Genomic DNA, 22,443 nt, shown 5'->3' on the forward strand with positions numbered 1-22,443 from the left:
GGGGAGCTGGGCATGCAGAGTGTGGGTAGTTAAGTTTTAGACAGAGCTTCCCAACTCTGGCCACACCTTACCATCACCAGGAAGTTTCAGTCTGACACCCAGGCCACCCGCGGTTCTGAATCACTAGGCAGCGGCGTCTCATGTTTTGTTTCTAACTATCCAGGGGCAGCCGGAGTTGAACATAGGTCACTCAGCCATGACACAGAATAGCTGTTAACTCAGCTGGAGGGAAAAAGATCGTTTAATGGTGCTGCCACTTAAAATTCATTTTGATGACTCAAAAAAAAAAAAAAAAAAACAACCCTCCACATGATTTCCTAGAGTATTTAAGAATATGTGTATGTTAGTTGCTCAGTTGTGTCCGATTCTCTGCGACCCCGTGAACTGTAGCCCGCCAGGCTCCTCTGTCCGTGGAATAATCCAGGCAACAACACTGGAGTGGGTAGCCATTCCCTTCTCCAAGGGAATTTCCAGACCCAGGAATAGAACTCAGGTCTCCCGCATTGCAGGCAGATCCTTTACTGTCTGAACTACCAAGGAAGCCCATTTAAGAATATGATACATTTCTTTTTTTCTTGAGTCTTTTTCATGAAAGTGAAGCGATACAAAAATCTGATCTCCACTGCCAGGTTTAATTTTGCGAAACAAACTCCAAAGCTACCAAACAATGGGACGTTTGTTTTTAAATAAAGAGGCTTTAAACAGGCCCGCTGCAGCATTTTCAGGCGTGGTTTTAATCGCCTCTTAATTCCCTAGAGAAACAACCAGGCCCACGGTCTTTCCTGGGCCAACACGGAGGGTGCCCAGGTGGCCTCCTGGGGAAGAAGGTGCCAGAGAGGTCGGCGCGCCCATCCCCTTCTCCTACCCTCTCCTCTCCTCTGCTGCCTTGCACACCCCAACCCTGATCTAGCGGACCCCCCCCCCATCCTGCTGTTCTCTGGGTGTGTGCTCGGGAGCAGCTCCAGCTGGCCCTCGGTCCTGCTGTGTGCACCCCCAGTCCAGGCCAGGGACTCATTCGGGCCTGAGTCTCCATAGCTGGTTGTCACAACATCCCAGCAATGCCTGGCGACCAACGGGTGCTCACAGGCCCCTCGCCAGCATCGCCAGTTCTGTTTTACCATCCTAACAACAGCTGCCCTTCACGTCGGAATTTATTGCTCGTTTGCCCTCACCCCATAACTTTCTTGCTCTTTTTAGATTCTTGCCCCCAAGAAAGTTCCTTGAACATTAGGATCTTTGCTCTTGCCTGGAAATCAGTAAGCGCTTGGGAACACCACGTGTGTTTGCATTTTTAAAAGCTGCAGGCACTCGTGACATGGAGAATTATACTAAACCAATCCATTCCAGTATTCTTGCCTGGAAAATCCCATGGACAGAGGAGCCTGGCGGGCTACAGTCCAGGGGGTCGAGCAGAGTTGGACACGACTGAGCACAAACGTGCGAGTCACAGCCTGATGATACCTCATGAGACTAAGTAACTACGGAAGTAGACGTCATTATCTGTTTGTTCTTCAATCAATCACATCATTCCATCCTTTCAGGTGCTTTCCTGCGTCCTGGCAGCAGGAGGGTGAGACGTGTGGTCAGGGCAGATTTGGGATCTGGGTGTCTGCAAGTGGACCCTGTTCATGGAGGCGCAGAGGACAGCTGGAAGTCCACCCTTCGGCACTCACTTTTACTCCCCGGGGAAGTTGGCAGCTACTCTCGAGGGGGACAAAAACTTCCTGCTCCCCGACACAGACTTCGTACGCTCAGCTCTAAGGGGAGCAGAGTGCTGGCAAATAATGGTTGTGTTTATAGTGTTTCACAGAAGTCCAAATATGATCGCTTTTTCCAGTGAAATTGTTGGTTCACATAGTATGTTCCCTGTTGGTGGGAATGTAAATCAGTCCAACCACAATAGAAAATGGTATGGAGGTTCTTCAAATATTTTTAAAAAATAAAACTACCAGACAATCCAGCAATCCCACTTCTGGGTGTATATCCAAAGGAAAAGAGGTCATTATGTTGAAGAGATATCTAAATACATGTTAATTGTAGCATTATTTACAATAGCCGAGATAAGGAAGTGATCCCAGTGTCCATCAGAGGATAAAAGGATAAAGAAAATGTGATTATATATGTATACCTTTTTCTTCTAACATGGAGAAAAATAAACCCACTTAGAAGGGGACTTCTCTGCTGATTGCAAATCTACAAGCCCCCTTCCCTCCAACCTTAACGCCTGTGAGACTGTACCTGGGACCAGGTTTGCTCCTAGCCCCCACGCTGACTGCTGTGTGACAGTGGGTGAGTGACAGCCTTTCTGGGCCGCAGTCTTCAAGTCTGCCAAATAGTGCCTACCTCACAAGGATGTCAAGCTAATTAGATGAACTCATATACGTACGCTGTGTGGTGTTAAGGATGGCACTTGTGAGACTGGTAAGGGAAGTGTTATCCCGGGCTACCGCGTTAGGGTCCAGACTAGCGGCGGACATACACAATTTCTCATAAAACAGATAACGAATGAGGACCCACTGAACAGCACAGGGAACTCAGCTCTCGGTGGTGACCAAAATGGGAAGGAAATCCACGGAAGAGGGGACACATGTATACGCGTGACTGGTTCATTCTTCTGTACGTAGACAATAACTCAGCCTTGTAAAGCAACTGTGCTCTGATTTAAAAAAAGGAACAATTATCTCCACACACCCCCACCCCTGCACCCCGCCAATAAAAAGCCTTTCCCAATAGGAAGAGAGACTGGGCTTAATCCAAATACAGCAAATGCAACTGGGATTCGGAGTGGAGGAATAGAGCGGGGGCAGGGGTCAGCAGATGGGGAACTATGGATGAAGACATCAAGGGCGAGGGTTCTTTCTGAGGGCAGGCCAGGGTGACCAACCGAGGAGGGGAATCTCCACCCCTACTTAGCAGGATCCCTGCTGCCCCCCACCCTACCCCTGGGCGAGGCAGGCCCAGGACAGGCCTCAAGGAGGAGGCCCAGGGGAAGGGGCTCCAGGAACCGGTCTTCAGTTTGGCCAAGCAGAGTTTGCAATTGGAGATGTCTAGGAGACACTAAAAGCTTTGCAAATATGAGTAATTATTGTCACCTTTCATATGCTAAATAGAATACTTTCAAAAAACAGCCAAGGTAAACAATTTATCCAAGAAGAAAGACAATAGTTATAACATGAAAATAAAAAGTTCAGCTTCACTATTAATCAAAGAAATCCCGCAAGCTGTCTTTTTTTTCCCTATCAAATTAACATTTCTTTAAGTGATCCTACCACGTGGTTGCAGGGGTCAACGGAAAGGACATTCTCAGATACCACTTTGAAGGGTCTATTATCACAGACTTTCTCAAAGAAAAGCTGTGAGGACTTCCCTGGTGGTCCAGTGGCTAAGACTTACTGCTCCCAAAGCAGTGGGCCCAAATTGAATCCCTGGTCAGGGAACTAGATCCCACACGGCACAACTAAGAGTTTGCATGGTACAACTAAAGATCCTGCTTACTGCGGCTGAAAAAAAAATCCTGCTGGAGACAACTAAGACCCAGAGCAGCCAAATAAATAAATAATCATCCAATTTTAAAGTGAGAAAAGCTATTTTTAAAAGACTCAGTATATTCAGACTCTTGGTTCCAGAAGTTTATTCCAAGAAAAATCAGAGATGCATATAAAGATGCATAAATATCCCTGTTCACTAAAGTGTGACTTACATCAGTTCAGTTCAATTCAGTCACTCAGTCATGTCCAACACTTTGCAACCCCATGGACTGCAGCACGCCAGACCTCCCTATCCATCACCAACTCCTGGAGCTTGTTCAAACTCATGTCCATCAAGTCAGTAACGCCATCCAACCATCTCATCCTCTGTCGTCACCTTTTCCTCCCACCTTCAATCTTCCCCAGCATCAGGGTCTTTTCAAATGAGTCAGTTCTTTGCATCAGGTGGCCAAAGGGTTGGAACTTCAGCTTCAGCATTAGTCCTTCCAATGAACATTCAGGACTGATTTCCTTTAGGATGGACTGGTTGGATCTCCTTACAGTCCAAGGGACCCTTAAGAGTCTTCTCCAATACCACAGTTCAAAAGCATCAGTTCTTCGGTGCTCAGCTTTCTTTATAGTCCAACTCTGACATCCATACATGAAAAACCAAAGCTTTGACCAGATGGACCTTTGTTGACAAAGTAATGTCTCTGCTTTTTAATATGCTGTCTAGGGTCATAGCTCTTCTTCCAAGGAGCAAATGTCTTTTAATTTCATGGCTGCAGTCACCATCTGCAGTGATTTTGGAGCCCCCACCCCTCAAAATAATGACTTACATAAATAAGTGACTTACATAAATGCATAAGTATTAGCAGACACAGCTACTCACTGTAGTGGTGTTTCAAAACACCTCCCCCAAATGGAGGGCAAACTGAATACTTGTCTAGGGAATTTGTTTTAAAAATTATAGTAATAGGGGAAAGCTACACAGCCAATAATATCATGTGGTAGAAAAATATTTAATAATGTGAGAGAGTTCTCATGTTCATTTTCAGTAGTGCTCTTTACATTTGCATAGATGCAAAAAGGGAGAAGCACAAAGATGATCAAAGCGATGACATGTGGATAGCAGAGTTATGAGTGGTTTTTATTCTCTAATTTTTATCTCTCAGTATTCCCCCAGGTTTTTATAAGCAAGAAAAACCTAGTTATTAAAAAAGAACAAAAGCTCATTATTTGACTTTGATGTTTAGAAGAAACAATCCCTTTAAATTACTGATTCCTTCATGGTTACCAAAAACCTCGGAAAATTTCTCAAAATCATGTTGTTTCCTGTGTTTGTGTGTTACTGTTGTCAAATACCTCATCTCCTAAGAAAGAAATAAGCATTCCCTCTATCTAATCTGATATTTTTGTTAATAGAACAATGAGACAAAACATATGAAAATGCTTTGGATACTGTTGCTCGGTAACCAAAACGTAGGACACCCTCAGGATTAACAGGAAGAGTTCCCATTCTGTTCAGATACCTGGTGTGGCACTGAGGACAGGACCAGTCTAGTCCCAGCCTGGCTTTGCTCAGCAGCCCGTAGCATCTTTAATTACTTCTCTGCACGAGAATGATAAAATGTGACCAATGTGACATCGAGCCATAGAATTTCTCCTTGCAAAAAGTGAACTTCTGCTATTTCTGGTATTTAATTACCCTTTAAAGTACGTTTCAAATTTCCATAATGTACTACTGAAAAAGTATCAACTTAGCTGACAAGTGAACCATGTTTCGTCCTTCCCCAGAGTGCTTTGCAGAGATGGAGGTGATCCCGGAGGTGGGCTGATGCTCACAGAATGCCAGGTCCTCCCTGGAGATGGGAAGCAAAGGCCACACACAGAGGCATGGAACTCCTTAGCAGAACTGCCCATCGGACGCTGAGCAGCTGTGCAGACCGGGGCAAGCACCTCCCTAGAACTACCTACCGTCTACTCACGCGGGTCCCTGCCCAATCCCCTTGCTTCCCTGCAGGCCCACTGCCCATTCACCACTCAGGCTCCCCTGGGGCTCAGTCCCACTGATCCTCCTACCTGAGGGCTCGTCCCCAGTATTTAGCGTCTCCCACCACCAGCATATGAGCCTCACAAGGACGTGATGCACCCCAAGCTCTCAGACCAGAGGTGGCGTATTTGGATTTGGTAGGTGGGTGCCCATGGTCACCACGCGGGACAAGCTCATAGGAACCCCGTGCAGGGCGGCGCTCCACATCCCTGACCTGCAGTGGCCAGTGGCATCCAGCCCGTCCCTCTTTGGGTAAACATCCTCACTTCCCCACCCCCACGACGTGAGAGCAAACCCCCAAATCTGCACCCCGCAGGGACTGACACAGGCTCATCCAAGGCGAACCCCCGCCATTACCACCTGCAGCCTGGGTCCCCCCTCTCACCAAAGCCTGCTTCCTCAGCTTTTCCTCCCATTCTTTCCATGTTTTAAAATTTGAAGTCTAATTCACTTGCATGCGTGCTAAGTTGCTTCAGTCCTGTCTGAGTCTTTGTGACCCCACAAACTGTAGCCCGTCAGGCTCCTCTGTCCAGGGGATTCCCCAGGCAAGAATACTGGAGTGGGCTGCCATTCCCTCCTCCAGGGGATCTTCCTGACCCAGGGATCAAACCTGCATCTCTTATATCTCCTGCATCGGCAGGCAGATTCTTTGCCACCACCTAGGAAGCCCATAACTAACTTACACGCCTACGATATTGTATGTGCTACTTGAAGGTGTACAACATAGTAACTTTGTATTTTTACACATTAGGAAATGATCGCCAGGTAAGTCTAGTTACCCTCTGACGTCACTCAAAGTTGTTCCAATTTTAATGACTATATTCATCAACCGACTCATGTATTTTAAAGCTGGAGGTTTGTGCATCTCAGTCTCCCTCACTGATGCCATTCTCCCCTACTTCCATTCTTTTCAGATCCCTTAACCTTCTCAGAACTCTCTTTTTGCTCAAGTTGAGGCAGAGTTAGCTTTTATTTTAGAAACCAAAGAACCCTAGGAATAGATTTTGCTTTCTCTATTTCCTTATTGAGATGCCCTTATGGATTATGAAAGCCAAACTTAAAAAGTTGTTTGCTTTTATTTAATAACTGAACTGAGTATCTAGTTACCGCCCAAAGAAACCTGGACTAGTCATGTGGAAAAGCTGGAAGTTCGCACGGCAGCCCCACACTTCAGAGTGCAGAAGCTGCCCAGTGGTGAGCTGCGGATCACCCCTAATGGAAGCCGTGAAACAGAAATTCAAGTGTTCATTCTAGCAGGATCTGATACCAAAGAAATCATGTCCAAATTCCCCTGTCCTTCCCAGTGCTTCACTCACAGCACAGTCCTGTTAGCAAGGAGGACATCAAATTCTTTCCTGCTACCCCATTGAAAAATCATCAGGTCACAACATTATTAGGCTACTTAATAGTTTATGTAAAGATGGATGTAAAAGATTATTGAAGAATGGGACTTCCCTGGTGGTCTGTGCGATTAAGAATCCACCTTCCAAACCTAGATGTCCACCAACGGATGAATGGAAAAAGAAGCTGTGGTACATATATACAATGGAATATTACTCGGCCATAAAAAGGAACACACTTGAATCAGTTCTGATAAAGTAGATGAACCTAGAGCCTATTATACAGAGTTAAGGGAGTCAGAAAGAGAAAAACACAGGATCCTAATGCCTACACACGGAACCTAGGAAGATGGTATTGATGAACCACGGTACTGACGCAGGGCAGCCGCAGTGTTCACGCCTGCACTGATATTTAATTCCAAGCACATAATACCAAATGCTGTGCTGCGCTTAGTCACTCATTCATGTCCAACTCTTCCCGATCCCATGGACTGTCGCCCATCATTCTCCTCTCTCTGTGGCATTCTCCACACAAGAATACTGGAGTGGGTTGCCATGCCGTCATCCAGAGGATCTTCCTGACCCAGGGATGGAACCCAGGTCTCCAGAATTGCAGGCGGACTCTTTACCGTGTGAGCCACCAGGGAAACCCAATACATGAAATAGTTTTGTTTAACTCTTCTTTGTCTGCTTGAGGAAAACAAGAAGAGGGAAGACAAGAGAGCATGAATCTTTCTGACCAAGATCACGTGACCATCAGGTGACTTCTCCTCTACTCTTATCTGACTTTTTTTTTAATATTGCAAACTAGGAGGGGAAATCTAGTATCTCTATTTATTGCAAATTACAAAATTTGTACTTGACTGTAAACTTTCATTTCGGATACTAAGTTTTTTGATAAAGGAAAAGCCAAACGAATAGGATCCTGGAGTCAAATTAGTGGATACAGATATAAAATAGGTTTCCAGAGAAGCTGGGGCTTGTGAAGACCGTGCTCATGGATGGTCTCCACGGTGACGTTAATCCACGCACTCAGGTGTGTACTCTGCCCAGGACTCGCCCTCTATTGTGGTCTTGCTATTTTAAGACTCATTATTTGACCAAGACACAGAGCGAATTCTGAACGAACGTGATCACTTCCTTGATTTGGGTTTATCGTGCACCAAAGGGGCCCTTATTTGGTGCAAATGTGCTGGAAGAGAGCCTCTCAGGTCCTTCCAGCCGGCAGTCCTGAGGGGAGGGGGCAGAGAATGGAAGGTGCCTGAACGGGGCGTGGCCCTCAGTTCTCCTGACTGAAGTAAAGTCAGTAAAGCCAGCATGGAGGCGGGGGAGACGCTCAGTGAGCCGGAAGTAAAGCCGAGGTGGGGGAAGACGCTCAGTGAGCCGGAAGTAAAGCCGAGGTGGGGGAAGACGCTCAGTGAGCCGGAAGTAAAGCCGAGGTGGGGGAAGACTCTCAGTGAGCCGGAAGTAAAGCCGAGGTGGGGGAAGACGCTCAGTGAGCCGGAAGTAAAGCCGAGGTGGGGGAAGACTCTCAGTGAGCCGGAAGTAAAGCCAGCATAGGGGGGGAAGACTCTCAGTGAGCCGGAAGTAAAGCCAACGTGGGGGAAGTAGCTCAGTGAACCCGCATGTCCCTGGAAAGCGCGGGATGGTGGGTGTGGCGGCGCTGTGACTGTGCATCTCCCTCCGACCCGGAATGGGATGATGGTGATGCTGGCTCTTCCCCGTGGGTGCAGACGTGGGGAGGCCCCCAGGAAAGCACGGCCAGGGCCGCTGCTCAAACAGCCCGCTCTCTGGCGCTTTGCCTTCAGGAGACGAAGGGCAATGGCTCCCAGTGGCCACGGCACGGTTGCCCCACGTGGCTGGGGCCGGGCTCCCTTTGAGTCACACCTGTAACCATCAAAATCTTTCAGTAGGTAAATGAGGGAGTCTCTTTTCAGATGAATGTTTTTAATGAGCTTTAAATATTTTTTTCATTTAGCTTCAGTTTTTTGTTTGTTTTTTTGTTGTTGTTTTTTCACAAAATTACAGTACTCCCCCAGCAGAAAGATAAGAGCAAACCAGAGGTCGCCTGCAGAAGGCTGGAGGAACAAAGTTAGAGTTCATCCTGGGGACACAGACTCCTAACTTCTTTAAAAATCTGGTACCTTTGGTCACAATGAGCTTGGGTAATTTAGTAATTTTAAAAAATCTCATTAAGGAACGTTGTGACTGAGTCTTCCTCCTGGCGATGCCTGATGTTCAGTTGATGCAGGGGAATTCCTGGCTATATCACATACCATATCCAGGACTGCAGACAGGACACGGGGCAGCTTCCACGTCCTTCCAGACCAGCTCAGCGCAGCCGGCTAGAGCACCCTGCTCACAGCTCAATGTCGAAGAGCAAGTCCTCTGTGTGGACCTGTGCGAGGTTCCTGAAAGACCCCTGGGCGTGTCCCCCCACAGTGCCAGCACATCACGTGTCCTGGGTGGACATCCCCGGCACCGAGCACTGGGGCCCCTGATCTTGTGAAGGAACCAGTAATACCAATCGGAGTTGACAGTCATGTTCTGCAACAGTGGTGTCCGCGGCCCCAGCTGAGCGAGCAAGCCCTGCATTTTCTGCAGCTCAGGGTAGGGTGTTAGTGATCCTTCACAGTTAAGGGCAGTCAGGGATCTCAGGTGCAGCCAGCCTGACTGCTATTGTGGAGATGGACAGGGCTGCTCAGGACTGTCAACTGGGTTCCAAACTTGTGTGTGCACACGTAGTCACTCAGTTGTGCCAGACGCTTTGTGACCCCATGGACTGCAGTCCACCAGGCTCCTCTGTCCATGGGATTCTCCAGGCGAGAATACTGGAGTGGGTTGCCATTTCCTTCTCCAGGGGATCTTCCCAACCCAGGGATGGAACCCAGGTCTCCCACGTTTCAGGTGGATTCATTACCATCTGAACCACCAGGGAAGTGGTTTTACCTTCAAATGTATGTTTGAATAGTGACATCATGAGATACTGATTTGGGTTTGTTTCCTTAAAAACAGACTCTGAGGGTGTTTTCCATAGAGAGGTACCAGAACTCTCTGAAACTTTGGCGAGTTTATTCACACTCAGAAGATGAGGACAAGGGGGGTTTTGGAAGTGGCTGGTCTGTATACCGCCCAGGAGGGTGGGCCAAGAGGACCTTGGGCACGTTACAAAGTTCACCCCCAGTGGCTTCATCCCCTTCTGTGCTCACCAGTTTTCTCCTGCCTCTTCCCAGGGCTGGCAGACTCGACATCTCCAGTGGGCACAGCTGACCAATCCTCCTATCCCATTTCTCCTGGTCCTGCAGTCCCCCCACCCCCACCTCCCCTGATGCCGCTCACTCTCCCTGTGCTGGGAGAAAACACATTTTTTCTGGAACAAACGGGCCACCTCTGGTTACACAGCTGGGTGAAGAGTTACCTGCATCTCAGGGCAGAGCTAGAGTCTTCATGACACGGACAGTAGTGCGCACAAAGGACTTGTTGATGAGCAGCAGCAGGGCGTCTGGGCAACAGGCTGACACCCTTCCCGTCTCATTTACTTTCTTTTAAAATATTTGTTTAATGTTTGGCTGCATTGGGTCTTCGTTGTGGCAGGCGGGATCGTTCCTGGCGGTGCATGGACTCTGTAGTTGTGGCATGTGGGCTCGGTTGCCCCCTGAGATGTGGGGTCTTAGTTCCCAGGCCAGGGATGGAACTCACGTCCCCTGCATCACAAGCTAGAGTGTTAACCACTGGACCCCAGGGACGTTCGCCTCATTTACTTCCCTAATGAGGATCTCCTGCTGATTCTAGAAGGAAGGCCAGTGCAGCTGGACTTCAAGGCACCACTCACGTGATCACAGCTCTGCTTTTGCCCGGATGTCTGCTCATCTTGTTTTCCACTGGTCGGGGTCCCCTCCCTTTGTGCTGCATGTCTAACATTTTGAGGACATTTTTCTAAACTACGGTCAGATATTCATTCCATGGTTAGAGGAAGAGTCGTGTACTCTCTGCCAGGAGCTGCCGGACTCTGAGCGCAGACAGGCATCCTTGAGAAGATGCCCCTGACTTTCAGACAGGCCTTCTGAGCAGATGGAAAGTGAGGAATGAAAGAGGAAAAATCTCTGCCGTTCGGCTTCAACCGCGGGGCCCTGGCGCCCGCCAGCCAGCCTCTCGGGACAGCTGTGCTTTATAACAGGCATGAGGTCACCTCTGTCGCCGGCCCCCCTGTCACCCGCAGTGATGGCCCCGGGGCAGCGCAGCACTGGGTACTGGCTGTGCTTGGTCGTGAATGGGCCCATTGTTGGAGGTCCCGTCCCCACCACTGAGAGGTTGTTTCAGAACGCTCTGGCTCGGTCGCCTCAGCCGCTGCAGCACCGGGGTCAGTGGGGTCATGTTCAGGGGCCTGAGCCCTATGAGTGCAAACACCACGTCACCACATGCCAGGCCAGGTCCCCCACCCAGAGCTCCTGTCACCCAGGTCCAGAGCAGGACGTGGGGCAGACAGTGACCAATGAGGTCACTGTGAATGTGGGGAGCTGGGGTGGGCCAGGCCCTGGGCTCGGGCACTGCCAGCCCACCTGCATCATCGTGCGACCCCTGGACCCCGCTAGTGCCCCTGGGGGTCACCCAGTCGCCTTCAGTGTCTCTCTGCTTTCTCCTTTACCCAGAAACTTAGTTTCCCTAAGAGCACCTTCTCAGCAAGTCCCTGGGATAAGGCTTCTGTCCTGCAGACCCCGTCACCCCATCCCAGCGATGAGGTGACACATCGGCGAGTCTCAGGTGACTCTGTAACCCTCAGGAGCATCGTGACTAGGAGGGTGCTGGCCCCTCCACCCATGAAGCGACAGTGACGAGTCCCTGTCAGGAGGTGTTGGGACAGTCTTCCCAGGATGCTGCCCCTGGATGTGGGACATAGCGTCTGGGGGATGGGGCGGGTGGGGCGGGGTGGGCTCCCCTCCCTCCGCCACCCCAGCGCCAGGAGCCTGGATCCGCTGGGCACTGGTCACAGTTCGGTTGCTGCCACTCACACCTGAGTGCTTGGGACACATCACGGGTCTCCCTTCTGTCTATAAAACTGATCAAAGAGCTTCATCCAAATCTATGGTGAATGTAAGTGCTCTGGAAAGAAGGCTAGTCTTGTTATTAATGGGGCTTCCCCCGTGGCACAGTGGTAAAGGATCCGCCTGCCAATGCAGGAGACACAGGAGATGCTGGTTCAATCCCTGGGCTGGGAAGATCCCCTGGAGGAGGAAATGGCAACCCACTCCAGTATTCTTGCTTGGAGAATCCCATGGTCAGAGGAGCCTGGGGGTCTACAGTCTACGTGGTCGCAAAGAGTCAGACTGACTGAGCATGCGCACAGACACTCATTATCAACACAGTAAAAAGGGCAGAGAGCAGGGACCAAGGCAGAGACTAAACCCCGGGGCTCCACAGAGACCGCAGCCTGTTGTGGGGGAGGAGTGAGCCTGGGACTCCCAGGGACGAGGGGTGATGTGGCCTTGCAAACCAGGCTCTCCCAGTAAAAGGGAAGCCAGTTTTCCCGACGCATTTGTGAATGTGTGTTGGACGTTTTCTATTTATCCTTTGCTTAAGGAAACAGGCAAAATCCTCCTTGGGTCCAAATGAATCGCAATGCAAAATAAAAAAACATTTATGCCTCACACATGCAAATATCAGCTGTTCTGTTTGGCAAACTAGATATTGACCTCGGGAAGGAAATGTTTCTGAAATAACACAGAGAAAACCTCACTTGGTGCCTGTTCCGACCAGCACTGTTGGCAGTGGGTGGGAAAGCTGTTACTTCGATTCTGCCTGTCCCTGGTTTGACTGATTGCCCTTTCAAGATCTATAGGATTGCAGTTAAATTCCCCCTTATTCCTGATCTTGGCAGTTTGTGATTTTTTTCTTTTTTTTTTTTTTCATGATCAGTCACAACAGGCACTGCTCATTTTAACTAATCTTCATGTGCTAAGTTGTGCAGTCGTGTCCAGCTCTTTGCGACCCCATGGACTGTAGCCTGTCAAGCTCCTCTGTCCGTGGGATTCTCCAGGCACAAGTACTGGAGTGGGTTGCCATTTCCTTCTCCAGGGGATCTTCCAGACCCAGGGACTGAACAGCATCTCTTATGTTTCCTACATTGGTGGGCAGGATCTTTTAGCTCTAGGGTCACCTTGGAGACCCAACTAATCTTTAAAAAGAAGCAACTTAAGACACTGTGAGTTTTCTTTATTGTTAGTGTCCTATTTTGTTGATTTCTAGCATGGGGCTTCCTTGATAGCTCAGTTGATAAAGCTCCTGCAACGCAGGAGACCCCAGTTTGATTCTCTGGGTTGGGAAGATCCCCTGGAGAAGGGATATGCTACCCTCTCCAGTATTCTAGCCTAGACAATTCCATGGACTATACAGTCCATGAGGTCGCAAAGAGTCAGACATGACTGAGAGAATTTCACTCACTAGCTCAGTGTGATCTTTATCCATAAAAGGTTTTAAATGTATACTCCATGGAAAAGTCGGTTCTAAAACCCACTGAGGGAGGCACCTGGACGTGGCCCCTGGTGAGGGTCCCCCCCACGTGGTCACCCGTGCACCCCTCCTTGCTCACTAGATCCTTCATGTGAAGGTTAAGAACTTGATCCCGGGGGCCTGGCGATGAGGGGCTCTCCCCTTAGGACTCACTGTCCACACCTGCAAATAGAGGGAAGTTTGCTGTGCCCTCGCAGGCAGCACTGCATCCCGAGTGGGCCCCCTACATGCAGAGACACCCTGGGGGCACCCCCTCCCCTGACTTCTGCAGATGCCCAGGCCCCGGCTCTGATACCCCTGTGGGCTTCCTCCAGGTAGGAACGACTGTGGGCACTTCAGGCAGAGGGAATCTTTTGCATGAGCTGGCCAAAGTATTGGAGATTCAGCTTCAGCATCAGTCCTTCCAATGAACACCCAGGACTGATCTCCTTTAGGATGGACTGGTTGGATCTCCTTGCAGTCCAAGGGACTCTCACGAGTCTTCTCCAACACCACAGCTCGAAAGCATCAATTCTTCGGTGGTCAGCTTTCTTTATAGTCCAATTCTGACATTCATACATGACTACCGGAAAACCATAGTTTCGACTAAACCGACCTTTGTCGGCAAACTGATGTCTCTGCTTTTTAGTATGCTGTCTAGGTTTGACATATCTTTCCTTCCAAGGAGAAGGGTCTTTTAATTTCATGGCTGCAATCACCATCCTTGGTGATTTTGGAGCCAGGAAAGCAAAATCTGTCACTGTTTCCACTCTTTCCCCTTCTATTTGCCAGGAAATTATGGAACCAGATGCCATGATCTTTGTTTGCCTTTTTTTTTTTAATGCTGAATTTAAAATCAGCTTTTTCATTCTCCTCTTTCACCTCATCAAGAGGCTCCCGTTCCTCTTCACTTTCTACCACTAGAGTGGTATCATCTGCATATCTGAGGTTTCTGATATTTCTCCTAGCAATCTGGATTCCAGGATACAAAATTACAGTTTCAGAGTCAGTTTAATCTGACCAGATCCCACAGATCGCCACCATCCCTGGAACTGTGCCATTTGTTGGGAAACCACAAAACTGAAGTTTCTGATTTCTGGCATCTGCTTTTTCTGGGAATAGAACAGATAGACATAAAACCTCTCTTAAAGTGCCAGGGTGTCCCCTAGATGTGTGGAATTAAGTCACACATGCCCTGCCCTTCAATAGAGACCTCCCATGTTCACTCACTCTACTCAGAGGCCCGGCCTGCAGGGTGTGTGCTCCCAGCCCAGCTACAGGCGCGGCAGCGATGGGAGGATTAGGCCCAAACGTCACCAGTTACCCAGAGAATGCGGGGTTCCACCTTCTTCCTTCCATGGACATCGTTTCTCACTCTTTCTCCACGGACCCAAAGATTTCAAAGACAGACCTCATGCTCTGAGTAATCTCTAGTTCTCACCATCATTCAAACTGACTCTTCTGATTGGAATGACCCACCAGACTGAAATTACTTTCAGCAAAAAAAAAAAAAAAAAAACACATTGTAGTAGTGAGCATATGTAGATGGAACTCTTAATCTGGGGTCATGAGCTCCCTAAAACATATGCAAATTTTGTTGTTAGCAGGAACATATTCTTAGGAGTATTTCTGGAATTAGCTTTCATGGGGGTTGGGACCCCACAAGAGGTTAGGTACTGCTGGCAAGCAGCCTTGTCAAAGTCACTCAGTCGTGTCCAACTCTGTGTGACCCTGTGGACTGTAGCCTGCCAGGCTCCTCTGTCCAGGGACTGCTCCAGGCAAGAATACTGGAGTGGGTAGTCGTTCCCTTCTCCAAGGGATCTTCCCAACCCAAGGACTGAACCCAGGTCTCCCACATGGTAGGCAGATTCTTACTGTCTGAGCCACAAGGGAAGGCCAGGTCATTTTATTATGACACGATTTGATTAGCAATAGATTTCTTAAAATCCTGGTCATTGCTGGCAGCAATGCCTTCTAATGCAGGACACTTAAGACTCTGGTTTGATCCCTGGGTCTGGAAGATCCCCTAAAGGAGGAAATGGCAACTCACTCCAGTATTGCTGTCTGGGAAATCCCATGGACAGAGGAGCCTGGCAGGCTACAGTTCACGGGGTCACAAGGAGTTGGACTCAACTGAAACGACTTAGCAGGCAGGCACGACCCTTTGCTAACCCCCGGAAATTCCAAAGCCTCAGCTAGGGCAGTACCAAGGAGAGGCCATCTCAGGAGAACTCTGTTTGGGGTGGCATGTGGGATCTTAGTTCCCTGACCAGCGACTGAACACGTCCATGCCCTGGGCAATGAAAGCAGACAGTCCTAACCACTGGGCCATTGGGAATCCTCTCGGAATAGCTTGGTGATCGCTTCTCTTCCTGGCCAGTGTTTAATACCGTCCAAAAAGAAATACAGGCATCAAGCTTCTCTTTTACTTAAACATGAAGAAACTGCAGCTCAGTGACTTGGAAAACATCCTCAAAACATCAGTTACAACATGAACGCACATCATGTGTAGAACATTTTTTTGTTGTTTTTTTATTGAGGGTTGTCCACCAGAGCAACACGAACATTTGACCCATCTGCTTTTAACATGAAGAGCAAGGCACACACGTCCATCCGATGTCGCAAAGGAGAAAAAGTGCATGGTGTCCGTGGCCAGTTACAGGCAGACGGGGCTGCAGGCCCAGCGAAGCGGGGAGGGGAGGAGAGGGAGACAGACAGAGGACAAGATGGGGACAGACATCACGTGTGCCAGCGCCGGGATGGACGCACAGATGCAGAAGGGCGCTCCGCAAACATCGATTCCTTTAGGAAAGTCTTTACAATGTCCTTACTGTCACAATGGGCAGGAACCTGGGCCTGTTAATCACTGCTGTTTGTGCCAAGTGCGCGTAAGGCCAAGGAACGCTGCTGCCCTCCTTGACCTCACAGTTGACGCTCAGCTGGTTGACGTCCAGAGCAGCGTTCCTCCCAGCAGACTCCACGACGGTGGCCGCAGCATTCACAGAGACACGTGTCTTAAAGTCACCTCCGCATGATTAGTGCCTTTGCCACTGTGGTATTAAGACACACATTTAAAATAAAACACATTCCAGCTCTGGGCATTCATACAGGAGGCAAGCTATTCAGCAGGTGGAGGTCCTTGGTCCTGCATCTCATCTGGCGGCTGATCCAGCTGCCACAAAATTAGATGCTTCGTGTCTGCCTAGATGTGTGCCTAGCACGGGAGAGAGACAAGAGCAGAGACCTCCGCAAGAAAAGTACAAAATTGCTTTTTAAAAACGTAAGGCTTCAATGTACAATACAAGCAAGACTTGACACTTTAAAGTCTAATGAGATAAACATTAAACTAGTTATTAAGTGTTACAAAATAAGTCAAAAATTGAGGTAATACATTACACTCTCATATAACCAGCTTTATCTGAGTATAACCTTCTCTCCCTTCTCAACCTTGCGTTAAATATACTCAGATGCACGGAAGGAATATCTAGAAATCAGCCTGGAGTTAGTGGAGCAGAGTATGACCTCTAAGAGGCAGGGGAGTCTTACCCTGTATTCAAATAATAAATAGAAACTTCCCTTTTCCAAATCACTGTATACACCTGTACAAAGCCACCACATCACTGATTCTCACACAGGAACTAAAAGCACTGGAAACACCCATCCGCCCCGCACTCCCACTGTCCCTCCAGAAGCGGGTCTCTGGCCCGCACACCGCGTCCGGCATGTGGGTCCAGCTCTCCGCACGCCACCCACCCTTTCGTTCTGTAGCACAAAAGACGCTTGTGAGCTGCACTCACATACAGGGGGTGCTTTCTCCAGAAGCGGGGCCTCTGCCCCCTCACCCCCGACGCTGAAGAGTGCCCGCAGCTGTGTGTGTGTGTGTGTGTGAGTGGAGAGAGCACGCTGGGCAAGAACATGTATGTGCACCGGTGTGAGCACGTGTGCATGAACGAGCATGAGTGTGAGTATGGATACGTGTGCAGCACAAGTATGTGAGTGTGAGAGCTGAGTGTGTGAAGGTAAGCATGTCTCAGTGTGCAGGCACGTACCTGTGTGTGTGGGACTGCGCACGCGGGCTCCCGGCCCCCAGGAGCCTGCGCGGTGCCCACAGAGCACTGCGCCCATCACAGCGCCCACTGGCCAGGCCGACCTCCTGGTGGTCAGCACCCTCCCCCTGGCCGTCGGGAAGTTGGGTGCACCTGCGTCGCCGGTTTTCCAGGCCCCAGGGCATGTTTCCCGCTCAGGACAAGCAAAACCGTCCACGAGGCACCGCGCCCAGCTCCGCCCCTGACCGCCGCACCTGGGGGTCCCCCGGCCCCCGCACCTGCAAAGCCACACCCACCGACGGGCCTTCCCCCGCAGAGGGTGGGGGCCCCAGGGGACCCTGAGGGGTGGGGGCTGAGAGGCATGGGCACCGCGGCTCACCCCCCGCCCACGAGCCCCGAGGACACCCGTGGGTGCGGAAGAGGCCAACAGGTGCCGAGGCAGACCCGCCGGGTGCAGGCCGGGCCGGCGGCAGGGCGGGGTCGCGGCCGCCTCCCCCTTCCTCTGCAGGTGGTGGGCCGCGGGGAGCCCGAGAAGGGTGCGGGCGGGGTCGCGGCGGCTGGCCTCTTCCCTGCAGGCGGTGGCCGCGGGGCCGGCCCTCCGGGGCGCGGTCACAGCGAGCTCAGGTGCGGCCGCGCGTCCAGGGGCCGCGGCCGGTCGCGCGCGGCGGCCGCCGACTCCACGCCGCGCAGCCACTCGGTGCACTTGCGCACCAGGCCCTCGTCGGCGGCCGCCGCCTCCTCCTCGTACTCCACGTCGTCGTACTTGTGCCGCTCGTTGAGCAGCGACACCTTGAGCAGCGAGCGCAGGTCGGCGGGCCGCGGGCCGGGGGCGGGCGGCGGCGGAGGCGCGGGGCGGCGGCCGAGGCCCGCGGCCCGGGGGCAGGGGGCGGCCGGGCGCCCGGCGTCGGCGGGGGGCGCCCGCCGGGGCCGCGCCAGCAGCTGCCTCTCCAGGTGGCGCCGCTGGATGACCAGCACGGCCTCGGGCGTGAGGCTCAGCGAGAAGCGCAGGGCGGCGTCGGGCCCGGCGCCCGAGGCGGCTGTCCGCGCCCCCGAGGCCGCGGTCCCCGCGGGGCCGTCGCCGGAGCCGGCCGGCCGGGGCGCGCACGGGGCCGGGGCGCGCGGGGAGGCCGGGCCGGGGGCGCGGCGGGCCGGAGGCCGCTTCAGGGTGGCGGAGGGCCAGGAGCTGGACAGCGGCCCCGGGGGCCGTTCGGGAGGCCGCCGCTTCTTCTCGGCGGCCGCGGCGGGCGGCGAGGGTCCGGGCGGGGCGCAGGCGGGCGCCGCCGCCTTGCGCGGGGCGCCGGGCTTCCGGGGCGGCGGGCGCGCGGCGGGGACCCCCGGGGCCGGGGTGGGCGGCGGCGGCGGCGCGGGCGGGAACGGCATGGTGGTCAGCGCCCTGGAAGGAGAGGGGCGGCTACCGTGAGGGCGCGCCGAGCCCGGTGCCCTCCCCGGGGGGCCGCGGTCCGCCCCCCGCCCGCCCTCCGCACCCACCTGGGCTGGGCCGCGGCATCTCCGGCGCGCACACGCCCCCCGCGTCCACACCCAGGGCCTGGCGCACGGGCACCCCGCTGCCTTCCTCCGTCCTGCCCTCCTTCCGGGGCCAGGGGCTCTGCCGGCTCTCCTCCGGGGACAGCGGCGGCCGGTCCACGCGGAGCCGGGCGCGCCCGCGGGAGGAGGAGCCGCTACGCCCGCACGCCCGGCGCCGCGACTGGGCGGCCGAGGCTCCCCGGGCGGCCTTCCGCCGCGGGGGCTAATCCATCTGAGGCGGGGAAGACCGGGCGTGTCCTCCGCCCGAGGCGGGGTCCTCGCACGTGGGCCAGAAAGTCGTCTGCCACCTCTCGGCGCCTCTAAGATGGTGCGCAGGCCGGCGGCGGCGGGGGGACCGCGGGCCCCGCGCGCGGCCCCACATCCCGGTGTCGCGGGAGGAAGGTGGCCGGAGCTCAGAGGCGGGCACAGACATGTCAGGGCATCCTTCTGGTTTTGTTTTTGGATCATGTTGAAAGACAGTCATTTTAAAATGAAAAACCTCGTATTCCTTGAAGAGGCAAAAAAAAAAAAAAAAAAAAAAAGCCAGTTTCGGTTAAATCGTGATATAGGAACTGCCAGACCTTCAGTTCATTTCAGGAGACTCCTGTGAGCACACAGAAAGCATTTACTGCTGTTAACAGTGGTTCAAAGGGACGAGACAGCTTCACTGGCAACTTCGAGTCTAGTGGTAGAGACCTGAAAACACTCCTTCAGTTTTCCAATGTGTGTTAAATAAACGAATGATTCATTGAATAATTGCAGAGCAGTGCATCCCAAAGTCAAAATTTCAAATGAGGAGTCCCTGCATTACTTATGGAGAATACTTATGGAGAATTACTTATGGAATCATCCATTGTTTAGAGCTAAAAAAAAAAAATTGTTTTTCCCTATGTATGGGATATGCTTTTCTGGGCTGGGGAAAGTGTTAGTCACTCAATTATGTCTGACTCTTTACAACCCCGTGCACTGTAGCCTGCCAGACTCCTCTGTCCATGGGATTCTCCGGGCATATTACTGGATATGGTATACTGAAGTGGGTTGCCATTCCTTTCTCCAAGGAATGGAAGAAATTCTCAGGAATTCTCCAGTAACTCCCAGGAATTCTGCAGGGAATTCCTTTCTTCCTGACCCAAGGATCAAACCTGGGTCTTCTGCACTGCAGGTGCATTCTTTACCATCCGAGTCACCGGGGAAGCCCTTTCTGGGCTTCCTGGAACCAGGAACACAGCTAGATGGTGTGGGTTATGGCCCGGGTTACGGCGAGCCCTCAGCTGTGGCCTGTTCCCCCTGCCCAGGGCCCTGACCCGCTCTCCAGCCTCTCCTGCTTCCCACCAGCACCTCCCTGTCGTCAGGGCCCCCTTCCCACGCGCTCCCCTGCTCATGGCGCGGCAAGAAGGAATATGATGGGTGGCCGGAAACGTTCTCCTGATGGCCAGGGATGGAGGGGTCGGTTAGGCCCTGTCATCTCCACCATCACCCTCAAACCACCCTGAAGAGCTGGGATTAAAATGCGTGGGTGATTTCAGCAGCGCCGCAGGTGTTTTACGACCTAAACTGTCTCCAGGGTGTTTCCGCTGAGCCTTGGGAGGAGGCAGGATGCCTTGAGACACCGGCAGGGACAGGGAGAAGGTCAAGGAGAGAGGACAGAAGGGAGCCCTGTCTGGAAGCGGGGATTGTGTATTTTATGGAGAATATGGACAGAATACTGGAGTGGGTTGCCATTTCCTTCTCCAGGGGATCTTCCCGACCCAGGGATTGAACCCAGGCCTCCCGCACTGCAGGCAGATGCGTTACCCTCTGAGCCACCAGGGAAGCCCCGTTTCCTAATTCTTAGGATGCTTTGGAAGTGACCCTTGAAGGGTGAGGGTGGGAGGTGAGCGTGGGTTGGCATCTCACGGTCGGGACAGCCATGTACATCCACACGCGCGATGCATGCGCTGTGTGGCACGTGCCGCCCCACCCCTCTGACTGTCTCCAGCCTCCTAGAAAACCAGGGCTCCCAGGTGGAAACACCTCCCAACCGCACACGGCCCCGGGGGAGGAGATGAGCCTCAGCCCAGCCGTGGCTACAGTCATGTCCAACTCTTCGCGACCCCATGGACTGCAGCCTACTAGGCTCCTCTGTCCATGGGATTTTCCAGGCAAGAGTCCTGGAGTGGGGTGCCATTTCCTTCTCCAGGGGATCTTCCCGACCCAGGGATAGAACCCAGGTCTCCTGCATTGCAGGCAGACGCTTTAACCTCTGAGCCACCAGGGAAGCCCCCTTTTCATCACAACAACCCTTTAAAAAATTTTCAGGATGAGTAAAATAAATGCAGAAAATATTTCAATCACTAAAATAAAATACCAAGAGTATATCCACGCTTGAGTAAAATTACAGTACCACAGGTTTGAAACTGAACTGAAAATGATAGAGGCTGTGGAATGATGACCACACCCCACAAAGAAGGGCCACAGACATGCTCCCTCTTCACACCTGGACCCCACGGACACGTCCACAGTGGACAAGTGCTATTTATCAGACAGACACACTGCTCAACTGGTCCTCACCTTGGAGTTACCAGTGGATTAAACTACAGCCAGTGATCACATTAATATCAGAAAACTAGCCATAATTTCAAGAAATCTTTCATTTTCCTTATTAATTTTTTTTTTTAAGTTCTTGGTTCTACTAAGGCATATACTTCAGTGTTCAGGAAAAATTCAAAAAGGAAAACAATACTGTCTTTCCAATTACACCCTCTTCCCATAGGCTCAACTTCATTTCTGACTTTTGATTCAAAGCTTTTACTTGATAGAGTGAAAAGTACTCAAACATCTGGAACTAAAACTAAATCTGAATTTTAAAACATGGAAAGCTAACTCTAGTTGTTTTTTTTTTTTTTTTTTAAATCCCATTTTAGGGCTTCCCTGGTGGTTCAGTGGTAAAGAATCTACCTGCCGAACGTGGGTTCAGTCCCTGATCTGGGAAGATTCCAGATGTCTCAGAGCAGCTAAGCCCGTGAGCCTCGACTGCTGGGCCCACGTGCAGCAGCTCCTGAAGCCTGCTCGCCCTGAAGTGCATGCTCCCCAAGAGAAGCCAGAGTAACACAGCCAGGGAGCGGCCCCCACTCGCTGCAGCCAGAGAAAAGCCCGGGCAGCAACAAAGATCCCGCACAGCCTAACAGAAAGGATTTTTTTTAATGGACTTTAAAAGTTCTATTTCATTACTGAGAAATAGAGAACTTGGTCAGTAACAACAGCAGCATCAACAAAAACCACGTTCTTGTAACACTGATCTGATTGGATGAAAGGCTTTGCGAGTAGAAAGACATTTAGGGCTTCCCTGGTGGCTCAGATGGTAAAGAATCCGCCTGCAATGCAGGAGACCTGGATTTGATCCCTGCGTTGGGAAGACCCCCTGGAGAAGGGAATGTTAACCCACTCCAGGATTCTTTCCTGGAGAATCCCATGGACAAAGGAGGCTGGCGGGCTACAGACGATGGGGGTTGCAAAGAGTCAGACACGACTGAGCGACTAACACTTTC

General features: G+C 51.6%; 1 protein-coding gene across 1 annotated transcript; it reads right to left on the reverse strand.

The window, feature by feature from the left end:
- Positions 1–18,001: 18,001 nt before the first annotated feature.
- PRR18 (proline rich 18) lies at positions 18,002–18,772 on the reverse strand. The gene has a single exon (XM_061130337.1). It carries the CDS (start codon positions 18,770–18,772, stop codon positions 18,002–18,004), a length of 771 nt encoding a protein of 256 aa, XP_060986320.1.
- Positions 18,773–22,443: the final 3,671 nt, after the last annotated feature.

This window comes from Dama dama, chromosome 26 (assembly GCF_033118175.1).
Source record: "Dama dama isolate Ldn47 chromosome 26, ASM3311817v1, whole genome shotgun sequence".
In the NCBI taxonomy this organism is placed as follows: Eukaryota; Metazoa; Chordata; class Mammalia; order Artiodactyla; family Cervidae; genus Dama; species Dama dama.

Excerpts from the sequence above, each read along its gene's own strand:
- PRR18 (XM_061130337.1), bottom strand. The coding sequence starts at position 18,772 with ATGCCGTTCCCGCCCGCGCCGCCGCCGCCGCCCACCCCGGCCCCGGGG.